This window comes from Engystomops pustulosus, chromosome 11 (genome assembly GCF_040894005.1).
Source record: "Engystomops pustulosus chromosome 11, aEngPut4.maternal, whole genome shotgun sequence".
Classification (NCBI taxonomy): domain Eukaryota; kingdom Metazoa; phylum Chordata; class Amphibia; order Anura; family Leptodactylidae; genus Engystomops; species Engystomops pustulosus.
The window spans coordinates 90,754,741-90,779,337 of NC_092421.1; the positions used below are offsets into that span (position 1 = coordinate 90,754,741).

A 24,597-nucleotide genomic window follows, 5' to 3' on the forward strand; every position below is an offset into this window, starting at 1 on the left:
ATCAGCGGCTCAGGCTGGTGGTGGTGGTGTCATGGATCCATCCTGCCTTGTATCAGCGGGTCAGGCTGGTGGTGGTGGTGTCATGGATCCATCCTGCCTTGTATCAGCGGGTCAGGCTGGTGGTGCTGGTGTCATGGATCCATCCTGCCTTGTATCAGCGGCTCAGGCTGGTGGTGGTGGTGTCATGGATCCATCCTGCCTTGTATCAGCGGCTCAGGCTGGTGGTGCTGGTGTCATGGATCCATCCTGCCTTGTATCAGCGGGTCAGGCTGGTGGTGGTGGTGTCATGGATCCATCCTGCCTTGTATCAGCGGCTCAGGCTGGTGGTGGTGGTGTCATGGATCCATCCTGCCTTGTATCAGCGGCTCAGGCTGGTGGTGGTGGTGTCATGGATCCATCCTGCCTTGTATCAGCGGCTCAGGCTGGTGGTGGTGGTGTCATGGATCCATCCTGCCTTGTATCAGCGGGTCAGGCTGGTGGTGGTGGTGTCATGGATCCATCCTGCCTTGTATCAGCGGCTCAGGCTGGTGGTGGTGGTGTCATGGATCCATCCTGCCTTGTATCAGCGGGTCAGGCTGGTGGTGGTGGTGTCATGGATCCATCCTGCCTTGTATCAGCGGCTCAGGCTGGTGGTGGTGGTGGTGTCATGGATCCATCCTGCCTTGTATCAGCGGGTCAGGCTGGTGGTGGTGGTGTCATGGATCCATCCTGCCTTGTATCAGCGGCTCAGGCTGGTGCTGGTGGTGTCATGGATCCATCCTGCCTTGTATCAGCGGCTCAGGCTGGTGGTGCTGGTGTCATGGATCCATCCTGCCTTGTATCTGCGGGTCAGGCTGGTGGTGGTGGTGTCATGGATCCATCCTGCCTTGTATCAGCGGGTCAGGCTGGTGGTGGTGCTGGTGTCATGGATCCATCCTGCCTTGTATCAGCGGCTCAGGCTGGTGGTGGTGTCATGGATCCATCCTGCCTTGTATCAGCGGCTCAGGCTGGTGGTGCTGGTGTCATGGATCCATCCTGCCTTGTATCAGCGGCTTAGGCTGGTGGTGGTGGTGTCATGGATCCATCCTGCCTTGTATCAGTGGCTCAGGCTGGTGGTGGTGGTGTCATGGATCCATCCTGCCTTGTATCAGCGGGTCAGGCTGGTGGTGGTGTCATGGATCCATCCTGCCTTGTATCAGCGGGTCAGGCTGGTGGTGCTGGTGTCATGGATCCATCCTGCCTTGTATCAGCGGCTCAGGCTGGTGGTGGTGGTGTCATGGATCCATCCTGCCTTGTATCAGCGGCTCAGGCTGGTGGTGGTGGTGTCATGGATCCATCCTGCCTTGTATCAGCGGGTCAGGCTGGTGGTGGTGGTGTCATGGATCCATCCTGCCTTGTATCAGCGGCTCAGGCTGGTGGTGGTGGTGTCATGGATCCATCCTGCCTTGTATCAGCGGGTCAGGCTGGTGGTGGTGGTGTCATGGATCCATCCTGCCTTGTATCAGCGGCTCAGGCTGGTGGTGGTGGTGTCATGGATCCATCCTGCCTTGTATCAGCGGCTCAGGCTGGTGGTGCTGGTGTCATGGATCCATCCTGCCTTGTATCAGCGGCTCAGGCTGGTGGTGGTGGTGTCATGGATCCATCCTGCCTTGTATCAGCGGCTCAGGCTGGTGCTGGTGGTGTCATGGATCCATCCTGCCTTGTATCAGCGGCTCAGGCTGGTGCTGGTGGTGGTGTCATGGATCCATCCTGCCTTGTATCAGCGGCTCAGGCTGGTGCTGGTGGTGTCATGGATCCATCCTGCCTTGTATCAGCGGCTCAGGCTGGTGCTGGTGGTGGTGTCATGGATCCATCCTGCCTTGTATCAGCGGGTCAGGCTGGTGGTGGTGTCATGGATCCATCCTGCCTTGTATCAGCGGGTCAGGCTGGTGGTGGTGGTGTCATGGATCCATCCTGCCTTGTATCAGTGGGTCAGGCTGGTGGTGGTGGTGTCATGGATCCATCCTGCCTTGTATCAGCGGGTCAGGCTGGTGGTGGTGGTGTCATGGATCCATCCTGCCTTGTATCAGCGGGTCAGGCTGGTGGTGCTGGTGTCATGGATCCATCCTGCCTTGTATCAGCGGCTCAGGCTGGTGGTGGTGGTGTCATGGATCCATCCTGCCTTGTATCAGCGGCTCAGGCTGGTGGTGGTGGTGTCATGGATCCATCCTGCCTTGTATCAGCGGGTCAGGCTGGTGGTGGTGGTGTCATGGATCCATCCTGCCTTGTATCAGCGGCTCAGGCTGGTGGTGGTGGTGTCATGGATCCATCCTGCCTTGTATCAGCGGGTCAGGCTGGTGGTGGTGGTGTCATGGATCCATCCTGCCTTGTATCAGCGGGTCAGGCTGGTGGTGGTGGTGTCATGGATCCATCCTGCCTTGTATCAGCGGCTCAGGCTGGTGGTGGTGGTGTCATGGATCCATCCTGCCTTGTATCAGCGGCTCAGGCTGGTGGTGCTGGTGTCATGGATCCATCCTGCCTTGTATCAGCGGCTCAGGCTGGTGGTGGTGGTGTCATGGATCCATCCTGCCTTGTATCAGCGGGTCAGGCTGGTGGTGGTGGTGGTGTCATGGATCCATCCTGCCTTGTATCAGCGGGTCAGGCTGGTGGTGGTGGTGTCATGGATCCATCCTGCCTTGTATCAGCGGCTCAGGCTGGTGGTGGTGGTGTCATGGATCCATCCTACCTTGTATCAGCGGGTCAGGCTGGGGGTGGTGGTGTCATGGATCCATCCTGCCTTGTATCAGCGGGTCAGGCTGGTGGTGGTGGTGTCATGGATCCATCCTGCCTTGTATCAGCGGCTCAGGCTGGTGGTTGTGGTGGTGTCATGGATCCATCCTGCCATGTATCAGCGGCTCAGGCTGGTGGTGGTGGTGTCATGGATCCATCCTGCCTTGTATCAGCGGGTCAGGCTGGTGGTGCTGGTGTCATGGATCCATCCTGCCTTGTATCAGCGGCTCAGGCTGGTGGTGCTGGTGTCATGGATCCCTCCTGCCTTGTATCAGCGGCTCAGGCTGGTGGTGGTGGTGTCATGGATCCATCCTGCCTTGTATCAGCGGCTCAGGCTGGTGGTGGTGGTGTCATGGATCCATCCTGCCTTGTATCAGCGGCTCAGGCTGGTGGTGGTGGTGTCATGGATCCATCCTGCCTTGTATCAGCGGGTCAGGCTGGTGGTGGTGGTGTCATGGATCCATCCTGCCTTGTATCAGCGGGTCAGGCTGGTGGTGGTGGTGTCATGGATCCATCCTGCCTTGTATCAGCGGCTCAGGCTGGTGGTGGTGGTGTCATGGATCCATCCTGCCTTGTATCAGCGGGTCAGGCTGGTGGTGCTGGTGTCATGGATCCATCCTGCCTTGTATCAGCGGCTCAGGCTGGTGGTGGTGGTGTCATGGATCCATCCTGCCTTGTATCAGCGGGTCAGGCTGGTGGTGGTGGTGTCATGGATCCATCCTGCCTTGTATCAGTGGGTCAGGCTGGTGGTGGTGGTGTCATGGATCCATCCTGCCTTGTATCAGCGGGTCAGGCTGGTGGTGCTGGTGTCATGGATCCATCCTGCCTTGTATCAGCGGGTCAGGCTGGTGGTGGTGGTGTCATGGATCCATCCTGCCTTGTATCAGCGGCTCAGGCTGGTGGTGCTGGTGTCATGGATCCATCCTGCCTTGTATCAGCGGGTCAGGCTGGTGGTGGTGGTGTCATGGATCCATCCTGCCTTGTATCAGCGGCTCAGGCTGGTGGTGCTGGTGTCATGGATCCATCCTGCCTTGTATCAGCGGCTCAGGCTGGTGGTGGTGGTGTCATGGATCCATCCTGCCTTGTATCAGCGGCTCAGGCTGGTGGTGGTGGTGTCATGGATCCATCCTGCCTTGTATCAGCGGGTCAGGCTGGTGGTGGTGGTGTCATGGATCCATCCTGCCTTGTATCAGCGGCTCAGGCTGGTGCTGGTGGTGTCATGGATCCATCCTGCCTTGTATCAGCGGCTCAGGCTGGTGGTGGTGGTGTCATGGATCCATCCTGCCTTGTATCAGCGGCTCAGGCTGGTGGTGGTGGTGTCATGGATCCATCCTGCCTTGTATCAGCGGCTCAGGCTGGTGCTGGTGGTGTCATGGATCCATCCTGCCTTGTATCAGCGGCTCAGGCTGGTGGTGCTGGTGTCATGGATCCATCCTGCCTTGTATCAGCGGCTCAGGCTGGTGGTGGTGGTGTCATGGATCCATCCTGCCTTGTATCAGCGGCTCAGGCTGGTGCTGGTGGTGTCATGGATCCATCCTGCCTTGTATCAGCGGGTCAGGCTGGTGGTGGTGGTGTCATGGATCCATCCTGCCTTGTATCAGCGGGTCAGGCTGGTGGTGGTAGTGTCATGGATCCATCCTGCCTTGTATCAGCGGGTCAGGCTGGTGGTGGTGGTGTCATGGATCCATCCTGCCTTGTATCAGCGGCTCAGGCTGGTGGTGGTGGTGTCATGGATCCATCCTGCCTTGTATCAGCGGGTCAGGCTGGTGGTGCTGGTGTCATGGATCCATCCTGCCTTGTATCAGCGGCTCAGGCTGGTGGTGGTGGTGTCATGGATCCATCCTGCCTTGTATCAGCGGCTCAGGCTGGTGGTGGTGGTGTCATGGATCCATCCTGCCTTGTATCAGGGGGTCAGGATGGTGCTGGTGGTGTCATGGATCCATCCTGCCTTGTATCAGCGGGTCAGGCTGGTGGTGGTGGTGTCATGGATCCATCCTGCCTTGTAGCAGCGGGTCAGGCTGGTGGTGCTGGTGTCATGGATCCATCCTGCCTTGTATCAGCGGGTCAGGCTGGTGGTGGTGGTGTCATGGATCCATCCTGCCTTGTATCAGCGGCTCAGGCTGGTGGTGCTGGTGTCATGGATCCATCCTGCCTTGTATCAGCGGGTCAGGCTGGTGGTGCTGGTGTCATGGATCCATCCTGCCTTGTATCAGCGGGTCAGGCTGGTGCTGGTGGTGTCATGGATCCATCCTGCCTTGTATCAGCGGGTCAGGCTGGTGGTGGTGGTGTCATGGATCCATCCTGCTTTGTATCAGCGGCTCAGGCTGGTGGTGGTGGTGTCATGGATCCATCCTGCCTTGTATCAGCGGGTCAGGCTGGTGGTGGTGGTGTCATGGATCCATCCTGCCTTGTATCAGCGGGTCAGGCTGGTGGTGCTGGTGTCATGGATCCATCCTGCCTTGTATCAGTGGCTCAGGCTGGTGGTGGTGGTGTCATGGATCCATCCTGCCTTGTATCAGCGGGTCAGGCTGGTGGTGGTGGTGTCATGGATCCATCCTGCCTTGTATCAGCGGGTCAGGCTGGTGGTGGTGGTGTCATGGATCCATCCTGCCTTGTATCAGCGGCTCAGGCTGGTGGTGCTGGTGTCATGGATCCATCCTGCCTTGTATCAGCGGCTCAGGCTGGTGGTGGTGGTGTCATGGATCCATCCTGCCTTGTATCAGCGGGTCAGGCTCGTGGTGGTGGTGTCATGGATCCATCCTGCCTTGTATCAGCGGGCCAGGCTGGTGGTGGTGGTGTCATGGATCCATCCTGCCTTGTATCAGCGGGTCAGGCTGGTGGTGGTGGTGTCATGGATCCATCCTGCCTTGTATCAGCGGCTCAGGCTGGTGGTGGTGGTGTCATGGATCCATCCTGCCTTGTATCAGCGGGTCAGGCTGGTGGTGGTGGTGTCATGGATCCATCCTGCCTTGTATCAGCGGCTCAGGCTGGTGGTGGTGGTGTCATGGATCCATCCTGCCTTGTATCAGCGGCTCAGGCTGGTGGTGCTGGTGTCATGGATCCATCCTGCCTTGTATCAGCGGCTCAGGCTGGTGGTGGTGGTGTCATGGATCCATCCTGCCTTGTATCAGCGGCTCAGGCTGGTGGTGGTGGTGTCATGGATCCATCCTGCCTTGTATCAGCGGGTCAGGCTGGTGGTGGTGGTGTCATGGATCCATCCTGCCTTGTATCAGCGGCTCAGGCTGGTGGTGGTGGTGTCATGGATCCATCCTGCCTTGTATCAGCGGGTCAGGCTGGTGGTGGTGGTGTCATGGATCCATCCTGCCTTGTATCAGCGGCTCAGGCTGGTGGTGGTGGTGTCATGGATCCATCCTGCCTTGTATCAGCGGCTCAGGCTGGTGGTGGTGGTGTCATGGATCCATCCTGCCTTGTATCAGCGGCTCAGGCTGGTGGTGGTGTCATGGATCCATCCTGCCTTGTATCAGCGGGTCAGGCTGGTGGTGGTGGTGTCATGGATCCATCCTGCCTTGTATCAGCGGGTCAGGCTGGTGGTGTCATGGATCCATCCTGCCTTGTATCAGCGGGTCAGGCTGGTGGTGGTGGTGTCATGGATCCATCCTGCCTTGTATCAGCGGGTCAGGCTGGTGGTGCTGGTGTCATGGATCCATCCTGCCTTGTATCAGCGGCTCAGGCTGGTGCTGGTGGTGTCATGGATCCATCCTGCCTTGTATCAGCGGCTCAGGCTGGTGGTGCTGGTGTCATGGATCCATCCTGCCATGTATCAGCGGGTCAGGCTGGTGGTGGTGGTGTCATGGATCCATCCTGCCTTGTATCAGCGGGTCAGGCTGGTGGTGGTGGTGTCATGGATCCATCCTGCCTTGTATCAGCGGCTCAGGCTGGTGGTGGTGGTGTCATGGATCCATCCTGCCTTGTATCAGCGGCTCAGGCTGGTGGTGGTGGTGTCATGGATCCATCCTGCCTTGTATCAGCGGGTCAGGCTGGTGGTGGTGGTGTCATGGATCCATCCTGCCTTGTATCAGCGGCTCAGGCTGGTGGTGGTGGTGTCATGGATCCATCCTGCCTTGTATCAGCGGCTCAGGCTGGTGGTGGTGGTGTCATGGATCCATCCTGCCTTGTATCAGCGGGTCAGGCTGATGGTGGTGGTGTCATGGATCCATCCTGCCTTGTATCAGCGGGTCAGGCTGGTGGTGCTGGTGTCATGGATCCATCCTGCCTTGTATCAGCGGCTCAGGCTGCTGGTGGTGGTGTCATGGATCCATCCTGCCTTGTATCAGCGGGTCAGGCTGGTGGTGGTGGTGTCATGGATCCATCCTGCCTTGTATCAGCGGCTCAGGCTGGTGGTGGTGGTGTCATGGATCCATCCTGCCTTGTATCAGCGGGTCAGGCTGGTGGTGGTGGTGTCATGGATCCATCCTGCCTTGTATCAGCGGCTCAGTCTGGTGGTGGTGGTGTCATGGATCCATCCTGCCTTGTATCAGCGGGTCAGGCTGGTGGTGGTGGTGTCATGGATCCATCCTGCCTTGTATCAGCGGCTCAGGCTGGTGGTGGTGGTGTCATGGATCCATCCTGCCTTGTATCAGCGGCTCAGGCTGGTGGTGGTGGTGTCATGGATCCATCCTGCCTTGTATCATCGGGTCAGGCTGGTGGTGGTGGTGGTGTCATGGATCCATCCTGCCTTGTATCAGCGGGTCAGGCTGGTGGTGGTGGTGGTGTCATGGATCCATCCTGCCTTGTATCAGCGGGTCAGGCTGGTGGTGGTGGTGTCATGGTGGTAACGCCACAGCCTACCTGAGTATTGTTGCTGCCCATGTCCATCCCTTTATGAGCACAATGTACCCTGTAACATCTGATGGCTACTTTCAGCAGGATAATGCGCCATGTCATAAAGCTGGAAGCATCTCAGACTGGTTTCTTGAACATGACAATGAGGTCACTGGACAAAATTGGCTCCACAGTCACCAGATCTCAATCCAATAGAGCATCTTTGGGATGTGGTGGAACGGGAGATTGGCATCATGGATGTGCAGCCGACAAATCTGCGGCAACTGTGTGATGCCATCATGTCACTATGGAGCAAAATCTCTGAGGCGCTTCCAGCACCTTGTTGTATCTATGCCACGAAGAATTGAGGCAGTTCTGAAGGCAAAAGGGGGTCCAACCCGTTACTAGCATGGTGGACTTAATAAGGTGGCCGGTGAGTGTATATGGGGTATGTGTTGTCTATATGGGATATACACTCACCGGCCACTGTGGCGTTGCAACGATACCCAAAGAGTTCCAAGAAAATATTCCCCACACCATGACACCACCACCACCAGCCTGACCCGCTGATACAAGGCAGGATGGATCCATGACACCACCACCACCAGCCTGAGCCGCTGATACAAGGCAGGATGGATCCATGACACCACCACCACCAGCCTGTGCCGCTGATACAAGGCAGGATGGATCCATGACACCACCACCACCAGCCTGAGCCGCTGATACAAGGCAGGATGGATCCATGACACCACCAGCACCAGCCTGAGCCGCTGATACAAGGCAGGATGGATCCATGACACCACCACCACCAGCCTGAGCCGCTGATACAAGGCAGGATGGATCCATGACACCACCAGCACCAGCCTGACCCGCTGATACAAGGCAGGATGGATCCATGACACCACCACCACCAGCCTGAGCCGCTGATACAAGGCAGGATGGATCCATGACACCACCACCACCAGCCTGACCCGCTGATACAAGGCAGGATGGATCCATGACACCACCACAACCACCAGCCTGAGCCGCTGATACAAGGCAGGATGGATCCATGACACCACCACAACCACCAGCCTGACCCGCTGATACAAGGCAGGATGGATCCATGACACCACCACCACCAGCCTGAGCCGCTGATACAAGGCAGGATGGATCCATGACACCACCACCACCAGCCTGACCCGCTGATACAAGGCAGGATGGATCCATGACACCAGCACCACCAGCCTGAGCCGCTGATACAAGGCAGGATGGATCCATGACACCACCAGCACCAGCCTGAGCCGCTGATACAAGGCAGGATGGATCCATGACACCACCACCACCAGCCTGACCCGCTGATACAAGGCAGGATGGATCCATGACACCACCACCACCAGCCTGACCCGCTGATACAAGGCAGGATGGATCCATGACGCCACCACCACCAGCCTGACCCGCTGATACAAGACAGGATGGATCCATGACACCACCACCAGCCTGACCCGCTGATACAAGACAGGATGGATCCATGACACCACCACCAGCCTGACCCGCTGATACAAGGCAGGATGGATCCATGACACCAGCACCACCAGCCTGAGCCGCTGATACAAAGCAGGATGGATCCATGACACCACCACCACCAGCCTGACCCGCTGATACAAGGCAGGATGGATCCATGACACCACCACCACCAGCCTGAGCCGCTGATACAAGGCAGGATGGATCCATGACACCACCACCACCAGCCTGAGCCGCTGATACAAGGCAGGATGGATCCATGACACCACCACCACCAGCCTGACCCGCTGATACAAGGCAGGATGGATCCATGACACCACCACCACCAGCCTGACCCGCTGATACAAGGCAGGATGGATCCATGACACCACCACCACCAGCCTGACCCGCTGATACAAGGCAGGATGGATCCATGACACCACCACCACCAGCCTGACCCGCTGATACAAGGCAGGATGGATCCATGACACCACCACCACCAGCCTGAGCCGCTGATACAAGGCAGGATGGATCCATGACACCACCACCAGCCTGAGCCGCTGATACAAGGCAGGATGGATCCATGACACCACCACCACCAGCCTGAGCCGCTGATACAAGACAGGATGGATCCATGACACCACCACCACCAGCCTGAGCCGCTGATACAAGGCAGGATGGATCCATGACACCACCAGCACCAGCCTGACCCGCTGATACAAGGCAGGATGGATCCATGACACCACCACCACCAGCCTGAGCCGCTGATACAAGGCAGGATGGATCCATGACACCAGCACCACCAGCCTGACCCGCTGATACAAGGCAGGATGGATCCATGACACCACCACCACCAGCCTGAGCCGCTGATACAAGGCAGGATGGATCCATGACACCACCACCACCAGCCTGACCCGGTGATACAAGGCAGGATGGATCCATGACACCACCACCACCAGCCTGAGCCGCTGATACAAGGCAGGATGGATCCATGACACCAGCACCACCAGCCTGACCCGCTGATGCAAGGCAGGATGGATCCATGACACCACCACCACCAGCCTGAGCCGCTGATACAAGGCAGGATGGATCCATGACACCACCACCAGCCTGAGCCGCTGATACAAGGCAGGATGGATCCATGACACCACCACCACCAGCCTGAGCCGCTGATACAAGGCAGGATGGATCCATGACACCACCACCACCAGCCTGACCCGCTGATACAAGGCAGGATGGATCCATGACACCACCACCACCAGCCTGAGCCGCTGATACAAGGCAGGATGGATCCATGACACCACCACCACCAGCCTGACCCGCTGATACAAGGCAGGATGGATCCATGACACCACCACCACCAGCCTGACCCGCTGATACAAGGCAGGATGGATCCATGACACCACCACCACCAGCCTGACCCGCTGATACAAGGCAGGATGGATCCATGACACCACCACCACCAGCCTGAGCCGCTGATACAAGGCAGGATGGATCCATGACACCACCACCACCAGCCTGACCCGCTGATACAAGGCAGGATGGATCCATGGCACCACCACCACCAGCCTGACCCGCTGATACAAGGCAGGATGGATCCATGACACCAGCACCACCACCAGCCTGACCCGCTGATACAAGGCAGGATGGATCCATGACACCACCACCACCAGCCTGACCCGCTGATACAAGGCAGGATGGACCCATGACACCACCACCACCAGCCTGACCCGCTGATACAAGGCAGGATGGATCCATGACACCAGCACCACCACCAGCCTGACCCGCTGATACAAGGCAGGATGGATCCATGACACCACCACCACCAGCCTGACCCGCTGATACAAGGCAGGATGGATCCATGACACCAGCACCACCACCAGCCTGACCCGCTGATACAAGGCAGGATGGATCCATGACACCACCACCACCAGCCTGACCCGCTGATACAAGGCAGGATGGACCCATGACACCACCACCACCAGCCTGAGCCGCTGATACAAGGCAGGATGGATCCATGACACCACCAGCACCAGCCTGAGCCGCTGATACAAGGCAGGATGGATCCATGACACCACCAGCACCAGCCTGAGCCGCTGATACAAGGCAGGATGGATCCATGACACCACCACCACCAGCCTGAGCCGCTGATACAAGGCAGGATGGATCCATGACACCACCACCACCAGCCTGACCCGCTGATACAAGGCAGGATGGATCCATGACACCACCACCACCAGCCTGAGCCGCTGATACAAGGCAGGATGGATCCATGACACCCCAACCACCAGCCTGAGCCGCTGATACAAGGCAGGATGGATCCATGACACCACCACCACCAGCCTGAGCCGCTGATACAAGGCAGGATGGATCCATGACACCACCACCACCAGCCTGACCCGCTGATACAAGGCAGGATGGATCCATGACACCACCACCACCAGCCTGAGCCGCTGATACAAGGCAGGATGGATCCATGACACCACCACCACCAGCCTGACCCGCTGATACAAGGCAGGATGGATCCATACCACCACCACCAGCCTGACCCGCTGATACAAGGCAGGATGGATCCATGACACCACCACCACCAGCCTGACCCGCTGATACAAGGTAGGATGGATCCATGACACCACCACCACCAGCCTGAGCCGCTGATACAAGGCAGGATGGATCCATGACACCACCACCACCAGCCTGACCCGCTGATACAAGGCAGGATGGATCCATGACACCAGCACCACCAGCCTGACCCGTTATACAAGGCAGGATGGATCCATGACACCACCAGCACCAGCCTGACCCGCTGATACAAGGCAGGATGGATCCATGACACCACCACCACCAGCCTGAGCCGCTGATACAAGGCAGGATGGATCCATGACACCACCACCACCAGCCTGAGCCGCTGATACAAGGCAGGATGGATCCATGACACCACCAGCACCAGCCTGACCCGCTGATACAAGGCAGGATGGATCCATGACACCACCACCACCAGCCTGAGCCGCTGATACAAGGCAGGATGGATCCATGACACCACCACCACCAGCCTGACCCGCTGATACAAGGCAGGATGGATCCATGACACCACCACCACCAGCCTGAGCCGCTGATACAAGGCAGGATGGATCCATGACACCAGCACCACCAGCCTGACCCGCTGATACAAGGCAGGATGGATCCATGACACCACCACCACCAGCCTGACCCGCTGATACAAGGCAGGATGGATCCATGACACCACCACCACCAGCCTGACCCGCTGATACAAGGCAGGATGGATCCATGACACCACCACCAGCCTGACCCCCTGATACAAGGCAGGATGGATCCATGACACCAGCACCAGCCTGACCCGCTGATACAAGGCAGGATGGATCCATGACACCACCACCACCAGCCTGAGCCGCTGATACAAGGCAGGATGGATCCATGACACCACCACCACCAGCCTGACCCACTGATACAAGGCAGGATGGATCCATGACACCAGCACCACCAGCCTGACCCGCTGATACAAGGCAGGATGGATCCATGACACCAGCACCACCAGCCTGACCCGCTGATACAAGGCAGGATGGATCCATGACACCACCACCACCAGCCTGAGCCGCTGATACAAGGCAGGATGGATCCATGACACCACCACCACCACCAGCCTGACCCGCTGATACAAGGCAGGATGGATCCATGACACCAGCACCACCAGCCTGACCCGCTGATACAAGGCAGGATGGATCCATGACACCACCACCACCAGCCTGAGCCGCTGATACAAGGCAGGATGGATCCATGACACCACCACCACCACTAGCCTGACCCGCTGATACAAGGCAGGATGGATCCATGACACCAGCACCACCAGCCTGACCCGCTGATACAAGGCAGGATGGATCCATGACACCACCACCACCAGCCTGACCCGCTGATACAAGGCAGGATGGATCCATGACACCACCACCATCAGCCTGACCCGCTGATACAAGGCAGGATGGATCCATGACACCACCACCACCAGCCTGACCCGCTGATACAAGGCAGGATGGATCCATGCTTTCATGTTGTTGTACCAAATTCTGACCCTACCATCCGAATGTCGCAGCAGAAATCGAGACTCATCAGACCAGGCAACGTTTTTCCAATCTTCTACTGTCCAATTTCGATGAGCTTGTGCAAATTGTAGCCTCAGTTTCCTGTTCTTAGCTGAAAGGAGTGGCACCCGGTGTGGTCTTCTGCTGCTGTAGCCCATCTGCCTCAGAGTTGGACGTACTGTGCGTTCAGAGATGCTCTTCTGCCTACCTTGGGTGTAACGGGTGGCGATTTGAGTCACTGTTGCCTTTCTATCAGCTCGAACCAGTCTGCCCATTCTCCTCTGACCTCTGGCATCAACAAGGCATTTCCGCCCACAGAACTGCCGCTCACTGGATGTTTTTTCTTTTTCGGACCATTCTCTGTAAACCCTAGAGATGGTTGTGCGTGAAAATCCCAGTAGATCAGCAGTTTCTGAAATACTCAGACCCCCCCTTCTGGCACCAACAACCATGCCACGTTCAGAGGCCACAAATCCCCTTTCTTCCCCATACTGATGCTCGGGAGAACTGCAGGAGATTGTATTGACCATGTCTACATGCCTAAATGCACTGAGTTGCTGCCATGTGATTGGCTGATTAGAAATTAAGTGTTAACGAGCAGTTGGACAGGTGTACCTACTAAAGGGGCCAGTGAGTGTATATATGGGGCGTGTGATGTTTATATGGGATATATATATGTGGTGTGTGTGTGTCTATATGGGATATATATGGGGGGTGATGTCTATATGGGATATATATATGGGGCGTGTGATGTCTATATGGGATATATATGGGGCGTGTGATGTCTATATGGGATATATATGGGGCGTGTGATGTCTATATGGGATATATATATGGGGCGTGTGATGTCTATATGGGATATATATGGGGCGTGTGATGTCTATATGGGATATATATATGGGGCGCGTGATGTCTATATGGGATATATATATATATGGGGCGCGTGATGTCTATATGGAATATATATATATATATATGGGGCGTGTGATGTCTATATGGGATATATGTATATGGGGCGTGTGATGTATATATGGGATATATATGGGGCGTGTGATGTCTATATGGGATATATATATATATATATATATATGGGGCGTGTGATGTCTATATGGGATATATATGGGGCGTGTGATGTCTATATGGGATATATGTGGGGCGTGTGATGTCTATATGGGATATATATGGGGCGTGTGATGTCTATATGGGATATATATATATATATATATGGGGCGTGTGATGTCTATATGGGATATATATATATATGGGGCGTGTGATGTCTATATGGGATATATATATATATGGGGCGTGTGATGTCTATATGGGATATATATATATATATATGGGGCGTGTGATGTCTATATGGGATATATATATATGGGGCGCGTGATGTCTATATGGGATATATATATGGGGCGCGTGATGTCTATATGGAATATATATATATATATATATATATATATATATATGGGGCGTGTGATGTCTATATGGGATATATGTATATGGGGCGTGTGATGTCTATATGGGATATATATATATATATGGGGCGTTTGATGTCTATATGGGATATATATATATATATGGGGCGTTTGATGTCTATATGGGATATATATATATATATGGGGCGTTTGATGTCTATATGGGATATATATATATATGGGGCGTTTGATGTCTATATGGGATATATATATATATATGGGGCGTGTGATGTCTATATGGGATATATATATATATGGGGCGTGTGATGTCTATATGGGATATATATATATGGGGCGTGTGATGTCTATATGGGATATATATATATATATATGGGGCGTGTGATGTCTATATGGGATATATATATATATATATGGGGCGTGTGATGTCTATATGGAATATATATGGGCGTGTGATGTCTATATGGGATATATATGGGGCGTGTGATGTCTATATGGGATATATATATATATGGGGCGTGTGATGTCTATATGGGATATATATGGGGCGTGTGATGTCTATATGGGATATATGGGGCGTGTGATGTCTATATGGGATGTATATATATATATATATATATATATATGGGGCGTGTGATGTCTATATGGGATATATATATATGGGGCGTGTGATGTCTATATGGGATATATATATATATGGGGCGTGTGATGTCTATATGGGATATATATATATATATATGGGGCGTGTGATGTCTATATGGGATATATATATATATATATGGGGCGTGTGATGTCTATATGGGATATATATATATATATAGGGGCGTGTGATGTCTATATGGGATATATATATATATATATATATATGGGGTGTGTGATGTCTATATGGGATATATATATATATATATGGGGCGTGTGATGTCTATATGGAATATATATGGGCGTGTGATGTCTATATGGGATATATATGGGGCGTGTGATGTCTATATGGGATATATATATATGGGGCGTGTGATGTCTATATGGGATATATATGGGGTGTGTGATGTCTATATGGGATATATGGGGCGTGTGATGTCTATATGGGATGTATATATATATATATATGGGGCGTGTGATGTCTATATGGGATATATATATATGGGGCGTGTGATGTCTATATGGGATATATATATATATGGGGCGTGTGATGTCTATATGGGATATATATATATATATATGGGGCGTGTGATGTCTATATGGGATATATATATATATATATGGGGCGTGTGATGTCTATATGGGATATATATATATATATAGGGGCGTGTGATGTCTATATGGGATATATATATATATATATATGGGGCGTGTGATGTCTATATGGGATATATATATATATATGGGGCGTGTGATGTCTATATGGGATATATATATATATGGGGCGTGTGATGTCTATGGGATATATATATATATATATATATGGAGCGTGTGATGTCTATATGGGATATATATATATGGGGCGTGTGATGTCTATATGGGATATATATATATGGGGCGTGTGATGTCTATATGGGATATATATATATGGAGCGTGTGATGTCTATATGGGATATTTATTTATATATATATATATGGGGCGTGTGATGTATATATGGGATATATATATATATGGGGCGTGTGATGTCTATATGGGATATATATATGGGGCGTGTGATGTCTATATGGGATATATATATATGGGGCGTGTGATGTCTATATGGGATATATATATATGGGGCGTGTGATGTCTATATGGGATAGATATATATATATATGGGGCGTGTGATGTCTATATGGGATATTTATTTATATATATATATATGGGGCGTGTGATGTCTATATGGGATATTTATTTATATATATATATATATATATATATGGGGCGTGTGATGTCTATATGGGATAGATATATATATATATGGGGCGTGTGATGTCTATATGGGATATATATATATATGGGGCGTGTGATGTCTATATGGGATATATATATATGGGGCGTGTGATGTCTATATGGGATATATATATATATATATGGGGCGTGTGATGTCTATATGGGATATATATATATATATATGGGGCGTGTGATGTCTATATGGGATATATATATATATATATGGGGCGTGTGATGTCTATATGGGATATATATATATATATAGGGGCGTGTGATGTCTATATGGGATATATATATATATATGGGGCGTGTGATGTCTATATGGGATATATATATATATATATGGGGCGTGTGATGTCTATATGGGATATATATATATATGGGGCGTGTGATGTCTATGGGATATATATATATATATATGGAGCGTGTGATGTCTATATGGGATATATATATATGGGGCGTGTGATGTCTATATGGGATATATATATATGGGGCGTGTGATGTCTATATGGGATATATATATATGGAGCGTGTGATGTCTATATGGGATATTTATTTATATATATATATATATGGGGCGTGTGATGTATATATGGGATATATATATATGGGGCGTGTGATGTCTATATGGGATATATATATATGGGGCGTGTGATGTCTATATGGGATATATATATATGGGGCGTGTGATGTCTATATGGGATATATATATATGGGGCGTGTGATGTCTATATGGGATAGATATATATATATATGGGGCGTGTGATGTCTATATGGGATATTTATTTATATATATATATATATGGGGCGTGTGATGTCTATATGGGATATATATATATATATATGGGGCGTGTGATGTCTATATGGGATAGATATATATATATATGGGGCGTGTGATGTCTATATGGGATATATATATATATGGGGCGTGTGATGTCTATATGGGATATATATATATGGGGCGTGTGATGTCTATATGGGATAGATATATATATATATATGGGGCGTGTGATGTCTATATGGGATATTTATTTATATATATATGGGGCGTGTGATGTCTATATGGGATATTTATTTATATATATATATATATATATATATATATATATGGGGCGTGTGATGTCTATATGGGATATATATATATATGGGGCGTGTGATGTCTATATGGGATAGATATATATATATATGGGGCGTGTGATGTCTATATGGGATATTTATATATATATATATATATATATGGGGCGTGTGATGTCTATATGGGATATATATATATATATATGGGGCGTGTGATGTCTATATGGGATATATATGTATATGGGGCGTGTGATGTCTATATGGGATATATATGTATATGGGGCGTGTGATGTCTATATGGGATATATATATATATGGGGCGTGTGATGTCTATATGGGATATATATATATATATATGGGGCGTGTGATGTCTATATGGGATATATATATATATATATGGGGCGTGTGATGTCTATATGGGATATATATATATATATGGGGCGTGTGATGTCTATATGGGGGATATATATATGGGGCGTGTGATGTCTATATGGGATATATATATATATATATGGGGCGTGTGATGTCTGTATGGGATATATATGGGGCGTGTGATGTCTATATGGGATAGTTATATATATATATGGGGCGTGTGATGTTTGTATGGGATATATATGGGGCGTGTGATGTCTATATGGGATATATATGGGGCGTGTGATGTCTATATGGGATAGATATATATATATGGGGCGTGTGATGTCTATATGGGATATATATATATATATATGGGGCGTGTGATGTCTATATGGGATATATATATATATGGGGCGTGTGATGTCTATATGGGATATATATATATATATATGGGGCGTGTGATGTCTATATGGGATATATATATATGGGGCGTGTGATGTCTATATGGGATAGATATATATATATATGGGGCGTGTGATGTCTATATGGGATAACACCTAAGAAGTGCGGAATGTGAGTTGTTTGCACCTTTTTACTTCTATACCTCTTAGGACTCCACATATAGAACGCCTATAGATTACTGTATGTAAATTTTACAGCTTCCTATGAAATCCTCTACGTTGCTATTGAGGCTTTTATGCTGAGAAAACCTTCTGCTTATGGAGCTGTTACCCTAACCCTGAAATATTAGGAGACGTCCCCGGGGCGCGGGGAGATCTATAGAAGGAGATTTGGAAACGTTCTGTTTTTCCCTGGTAACAGGTTCTTGGAGGATTTGACCGGGTTCTCCTGGACGCTCCGTGCAGTGGAACTGGTATCATCAGCAAGGATCCGTCTGTGAAGACTAACAAGGTGGGTGCTGCCCATGGGGCGGGGGTGGCTGCTGCCCATGGGGCGGGGGTGGCTGCTGCCCATGGGGCGGGGGTGGCTGCTGCCCATGGGGCGGGGGTGGCTGCTGCCCATGGGGCGGGGGTGGCTGCTGCCCATGGGGCGGGGGTGGCTGCTGCCCATGGGGCGGGGGTGGCTGCTGCCCATGGGGCGGGGGTGGCTGCTGCCCATGGGGCGGGGGCGGCGGCTGCCCATGGGGCGGGGGCGGCGGCTGCCCATGGGGCGGGGGCGGCGGCTGCCCATGGGGCGGGGGCGGCTGCTGCCCATGGGGCGGGGGCGGCGGCTGCCCATGGGGCGGGGGCGGCGGCTGCCCATGGGGCGGGGGCGGCGGCTGCCCATGGGGCGGGGGCGGCGGCTGCCCATGGGGCGGGGGTGGCTGCTGCCCATGGGGCGGGGGCGGCCCTGGGGCGGGGGCGGCCCATGGCACGGGGCGGGGGCTGGCGCCGGCCTGTGTCCCCCCCATACTCAGGTCCTTCTCCCGTGTGCAGAGCCTGCAGGACCTCCAGCGCTGCGCCCACATCCAGAAGCAGCTGATCCTGAGCGCCATCGACTCTCTGGACGCCAAGTCTGCGAGCGGCGGCTTCCTGGTGTACTGCACGTGTTCTATCTCGGTAGGTGTCTCCGGGCTGATAACAGGGAGCAATCGCCCAGTCTTGAGGCTTCCCTGAGGCTCCTGTGTTTTTTAGGTGGAGGAGAACGAGTGGGTGGTGGATTACGCCCTGAAGAAGAGAAACGTCAAACTTGTCCCAACTGGTCTGGACTTTGGGAAAGAAGGATTTGTGAGGTGAGGAGCCGAGACTGTGACCGTTAACCCCTTCCCTCCCAGCACAGCGCCCTGCCTGGTACTGCAACCATGTGACATCCTCAGCTCCTCCCCCATTGCTTCCAGCCAATCAGAGGACGGCCCCATTCATCCCGGATCTCCCATAATTCTTCTCTTCCCTCAGGTTTAAGGAGCGGCACTTCCACCCGTCCCTTCGCCTAGCGCGCAGGTTTTACCCGCACACTCACAACATGGACGGCTTCTTCATCGCCAAACTGCGCAAATTTTCAAACTCCATCCCGACCACGAAAGAAGGTGAGAGGCGCACGCTGCGCGCATCGGATCACAGGATGAAATGTTAGGCCAGGAAGGACTGCGTGTGGTACCGGATCGTGGCTGGTACCGGAAAGATACTTTCCCACCATCCGGTCTTCACAGCTGCGTCCAGCAAACTCCAACATGAAAACTGGACGGCGCAATCATGTGACTCGTGCAGAGCGCAGTAGTATCCAGAAGTCAGTTTTCTGCCTGATAAAGATAAGGGACCTAATGCACAGAGCACAGCAGTGTGAGGTCTGATTACACATCTCTCCAGGGACAATACATAACACTGGCTGCAGAGAGCACAGAGCACAGCAGTGTGAGGTCTGATTACACATCTCTCCAGGGACAATACATAACACTGGCTGCAGAGAGCACAGAGCACAGCAGTGTGAGGTCTGATTACACCTCTCTCCAGGGACAATACATAACACTGGCTGCAGAGAGCACAGAGCACAGCCGTGTGAGGTCTGATTACACATCTCTCCAGGGACAATACATAACACTGGCTGCAGAGAGCACAGAGCACAGCAGTGTGAGGTGTGATTACACATCTCTCCAGAGACAATACATAACACTGGCTGCAGAGAGCACAGAGCACAGCAGTGTGAGGTCTGATTACACATCTCTCCAGGGACAATACATAACACTGGCTGCAGAGAGCACAGAACACAGCAGTGTGAGGTCTGATTACACATCTCTCCAGGGACAATACATAACACTGGCTGCAGAGAGCACAGAGCACAGCAGTGTGAGGTCTGATTACACATCTCTCCAGGGACAATACATAACACTGGCTGCAGAGAGCACAGAGCACAGCAGTGTGAGGTCTGATTACACATCTCTCCAGGGACAATACATAACACTGGCTGCAGAGAGCACAGAGCACAGCAGTGAGAGGTCTGATTACACATCTCTCCAGGGACAATACATAACACTGGCTGCAGAGAGCACAGAACACAGCAGTGTGAGGACAATACATTACACTGCTGACAGTCTCCTAACTTTCCATATACTTATCTCTCCTATTTGACAGAAGAACCTGCTGCAGAGAAGAAAACAGGACAGAAGGAGGCCGGTCCCAAACCTGCAACTCCAGAACCGACCAAGAAGGGGCAGAAGACCCCCCCAGCCCCAGGGCAGAAGACCCCCCCAGCCCCTAAATCAAAGGATAAGAAGAGTCAGAAGTTTAAGAAGCAGCAGAAGGTTTTCCAGAAGAAGCAGAAGCTTTTAATAAAGAAGAAGAAAGACAAAAAGAAGAATAAGAATAAATAGTATCAAGGCCTCTTCCAGACCCCAGACCCATCTCCGCGGTGGTCCCTGAACACTCATCCAGCAGACAGACAAATGGCCGACTCCATGAGATCAGCAGCCACTCAGCTCCATGTGTGTAACATGGTCCTGGACACAGTGGGACCATGAGATGCTCTGCAGGAGCGTGGACAGTCTATGCTGAGATGCTCTGCAGGAGCGTGGACAGTCTATGCTGAGATGCTCTGCAGATGTTGTAATTGGTCCCTTTTATTATAAGTTGATTATACACCAGGGGGTTGTGTGTTGTGTCTGTCTCCCCTCCTGGGCGGGGTCTGGGGTGAATTACACTACATTTCGGCTACACTGATAGTTCTGGGGATAGTCTGTACCTGGAATGAGCGCAGGGTGACACTAAAGGGTTATCTCCAAACTGATCACTTACCCTTAAAGACTTGAGGTTACCTGATTGTGGGTGACTACTACTTACCTCCCCGTCCCCCACATGTCCCAAACTTCATTTCTTATATCTTTGTATGGCCCCATACTACTATAATGCTGCCCCCTATATACAGGAATATAACTACTATAATACTGCCCCCTATGTACAGGAGTACTATATAATACAGCTATAATACTGCCCCCTATGTACAGGAATATAACTACTATAATACTGCCCCCTATGTACAGGAATATAACTACTATAATACTGCCCCCTATGTACAAGAATATAACTACTATGATACTGCCCCCTATGTACAGGAATATAACTACTATAATACTGCCCCCTATGTACAGGAATATAACTACTATAATACTGCTCCCTATGTACAGGAATATAACTACTATAATACTGCCCCCTATGTACAGGAATATAACTAATATAATACTGCCCCCTATGTACAGGAATATAACTACTATAATACTGCCCCCTATGTACAGGAATATAACTACTATAATACTGCCCCCTATGTACAGGAATATAACTACTATAATACTGCCCCCTATGTACAGGAATATAACTACTATAATACTGCCCCCTATGTACAGGAATATAACTACTATAATACTGCCCCCTATGTACAGGAATATAACTACTATAATACTGCCCCCTATGTACAGGAATATAACTACTATAATACTGCCCCTTATGTACAAGAATATAACTACTATAATACTGCCCCCTATGTACAGGAATATAACTACTATAATACTGCCCCCTATGTACAGGAATATAACTACTATAATACTGCCCCTATGTACAGGAATATAACTAATATAATACTGCCCCCTATGTACAGGAATATAACTACTATAATACTGCCCCCTATGTACAGGAATATAACTACTATAATACTGCCCCCTATGTACAAGAATATAACTACTATAATACTGCCCCCTATGTACAGGAATATAACTACTATAATACTGCCCCATATGTACAGGAATATAACTACTATAATACTGCCCCTATGTACAAGAATATAACTACTATAATACTGCCCCCTATGTACAGGAATATAACTACTATAATACTGCCCCCTATGTACAGGAATATAACTACTATAATACTGCCCCCTATGTACAGGAATATAACTACTATAATACTGCCCCCTATGTACAGGAATATAACTACTATAATACTGCCCCCTATGTACAGGAATATAACTACTATAATACTGCCCCCTATGTACAGGAATATAACTACTATAATACTGCCCCCTATGTACAGGAATATAACTACTATAATACTGCCCCCTATGTACAGGAATATAACTACTATAATACTGCCCCCTATGTACAGGGATATAACTACTATAATACTGCCCCCTATGTACAAGAATATAACTACTATAATACTGCCCCCTATGTACAGGAATATAACTACTATAATACTGCCTCCTATGTACAAGAATATAACTACTATAATACTGCCCCCTATGTACAGGAATATAACTACTATAATACTGCCCCCTATGTACAAGAATATAACTACTATAATACTGCCCCCTATGTACAGGAATATAACTACTATAATACTGCCCCCTATGTACAGGAATATAACTACTATAATACTGCCCCCTATGTACAAGAATATAACTACTATAATACTGCCCCCTATGTACAAGAATATAACTACTATAATACTGCCTCCTATGTACAGGAATATAACTACTATAATACTGCCCCCTATGTACAGGAATATAACTACTATAATACTGCCCCCTATGTACAGGAATATAACTACTATAATACTGCCCCCTATGTACAGGAATATAACTACTATAATACTGCCCCCTATGTACAGGGATATAACTACTATAATACTGCCCCCTATGTACAAGGATATAACTACTATAATACTGCCCCCTATGTACAAGAATATAACTACTATAATACTGCCTCCTATGTACAGGAATATAACTACTATAATACTGCCCCCTATGTACAGGAATATAACTACTATAATACTGCCCCCTATGTACAAGAATATAACTACTATAATACTGCCCCCTATGTACAAGAATATAACTACTATAATACTGCCTCCTATGTACAGGAATATAACTACTATAATACTGCCTCCTATGTACAGGAATATAACTACTATAATACTGCCCCCTATGTACAAGAATATAACTACTATAATACTGCCTCCTATGTACAGGAATATAACTACTATAATACTGCCCCCTATGTACAGGAATATAACTACTATAATACTGCCCCCTATGTACAAGAATATAACTACTATAATACTGCCCCCTATGTACAAGAATATAACTACTATAATACTGCCTCCTATGTACAGGAATATAACTACTATAATACTGCCTCCTATGTACAGGAATATAACTACTATAATACTGCCCCCTATGTACAGGAATATAACTACTATAATACTGCCCCCTATGTACAAGAATATAACTACTATAATACTGCCCCCTATGTACAAGAATATAACTACTATAATACTGCCTCCTATGTACAGGAATATAACTACTATAATACTACCCCTATGTACAGGAATATAACTACTATAATACTGCCCCCTATGTACAGGAATATAACTACTATAATACTGCCCCCTATGTACAGGGATATAACTACTATAATACTGCCCCCTATGTACAGGAATATAACTACTATAATACTGCCCCCTATGTACAGGGATATAACTACTATAATACTGCCCCCTATGTACAGGGATATAACTACTATAATACTGCCCCCTATGTACAGGAATATAACTACTATAATACTGCCCCCTATGTATAAGAATATCACTACTATAATACTGCCCCCTATGTACAAGAATGTAACTACTATAATACTGCCCCCTATGTACAAGAATATAACTACTATAATACTGCCCCCTATGTACAGGAATATAACTACCGTACTATAATACTGCCCCCTATGTACAGGAATATA

The 24,597-nt window shown here is 50.3% G+C and overlaps 1 protein-coding gene across 1 annotated transcript in view; it reads left to right on the forward strand.

Annotated features, from left to right (window-relative positions):
• The window catches only part of NOP2 (NOP2 nucleolar protein), a 37,698-nt gene extending 16,242 nt beyond the window's left edge, over positions 1-21,456 (forward strand). Inside the window, exons 14-18 of the mRNA XM_072129710.1 lie at positions 18,702-18,791; positions 19,316-19,438; positions 19,514-19,611; positions 19,775-19,905; positions 20,948-21,456. Of these exons, the coding sequence (XP_071985811.1) occupies positions 18,702-18,791; positions 19,316-19,438; positions 19,514-19,611; positions 19,775-19,905; positions 20,948-21,186 (681 nt within the window). The 3' untranslated portion in view covers positions 21,187-21,456. The remainder of the gene's footprint in view (positions 1-18,701; positions 18,792-19,315; positions 19,439-19,513; positions 19,612-19,774; positions 19,906-20,947) is intronic.
• The last annotated feature ends 3,141 nt before the right edge of the window (positions 21,457-24,597 follow it).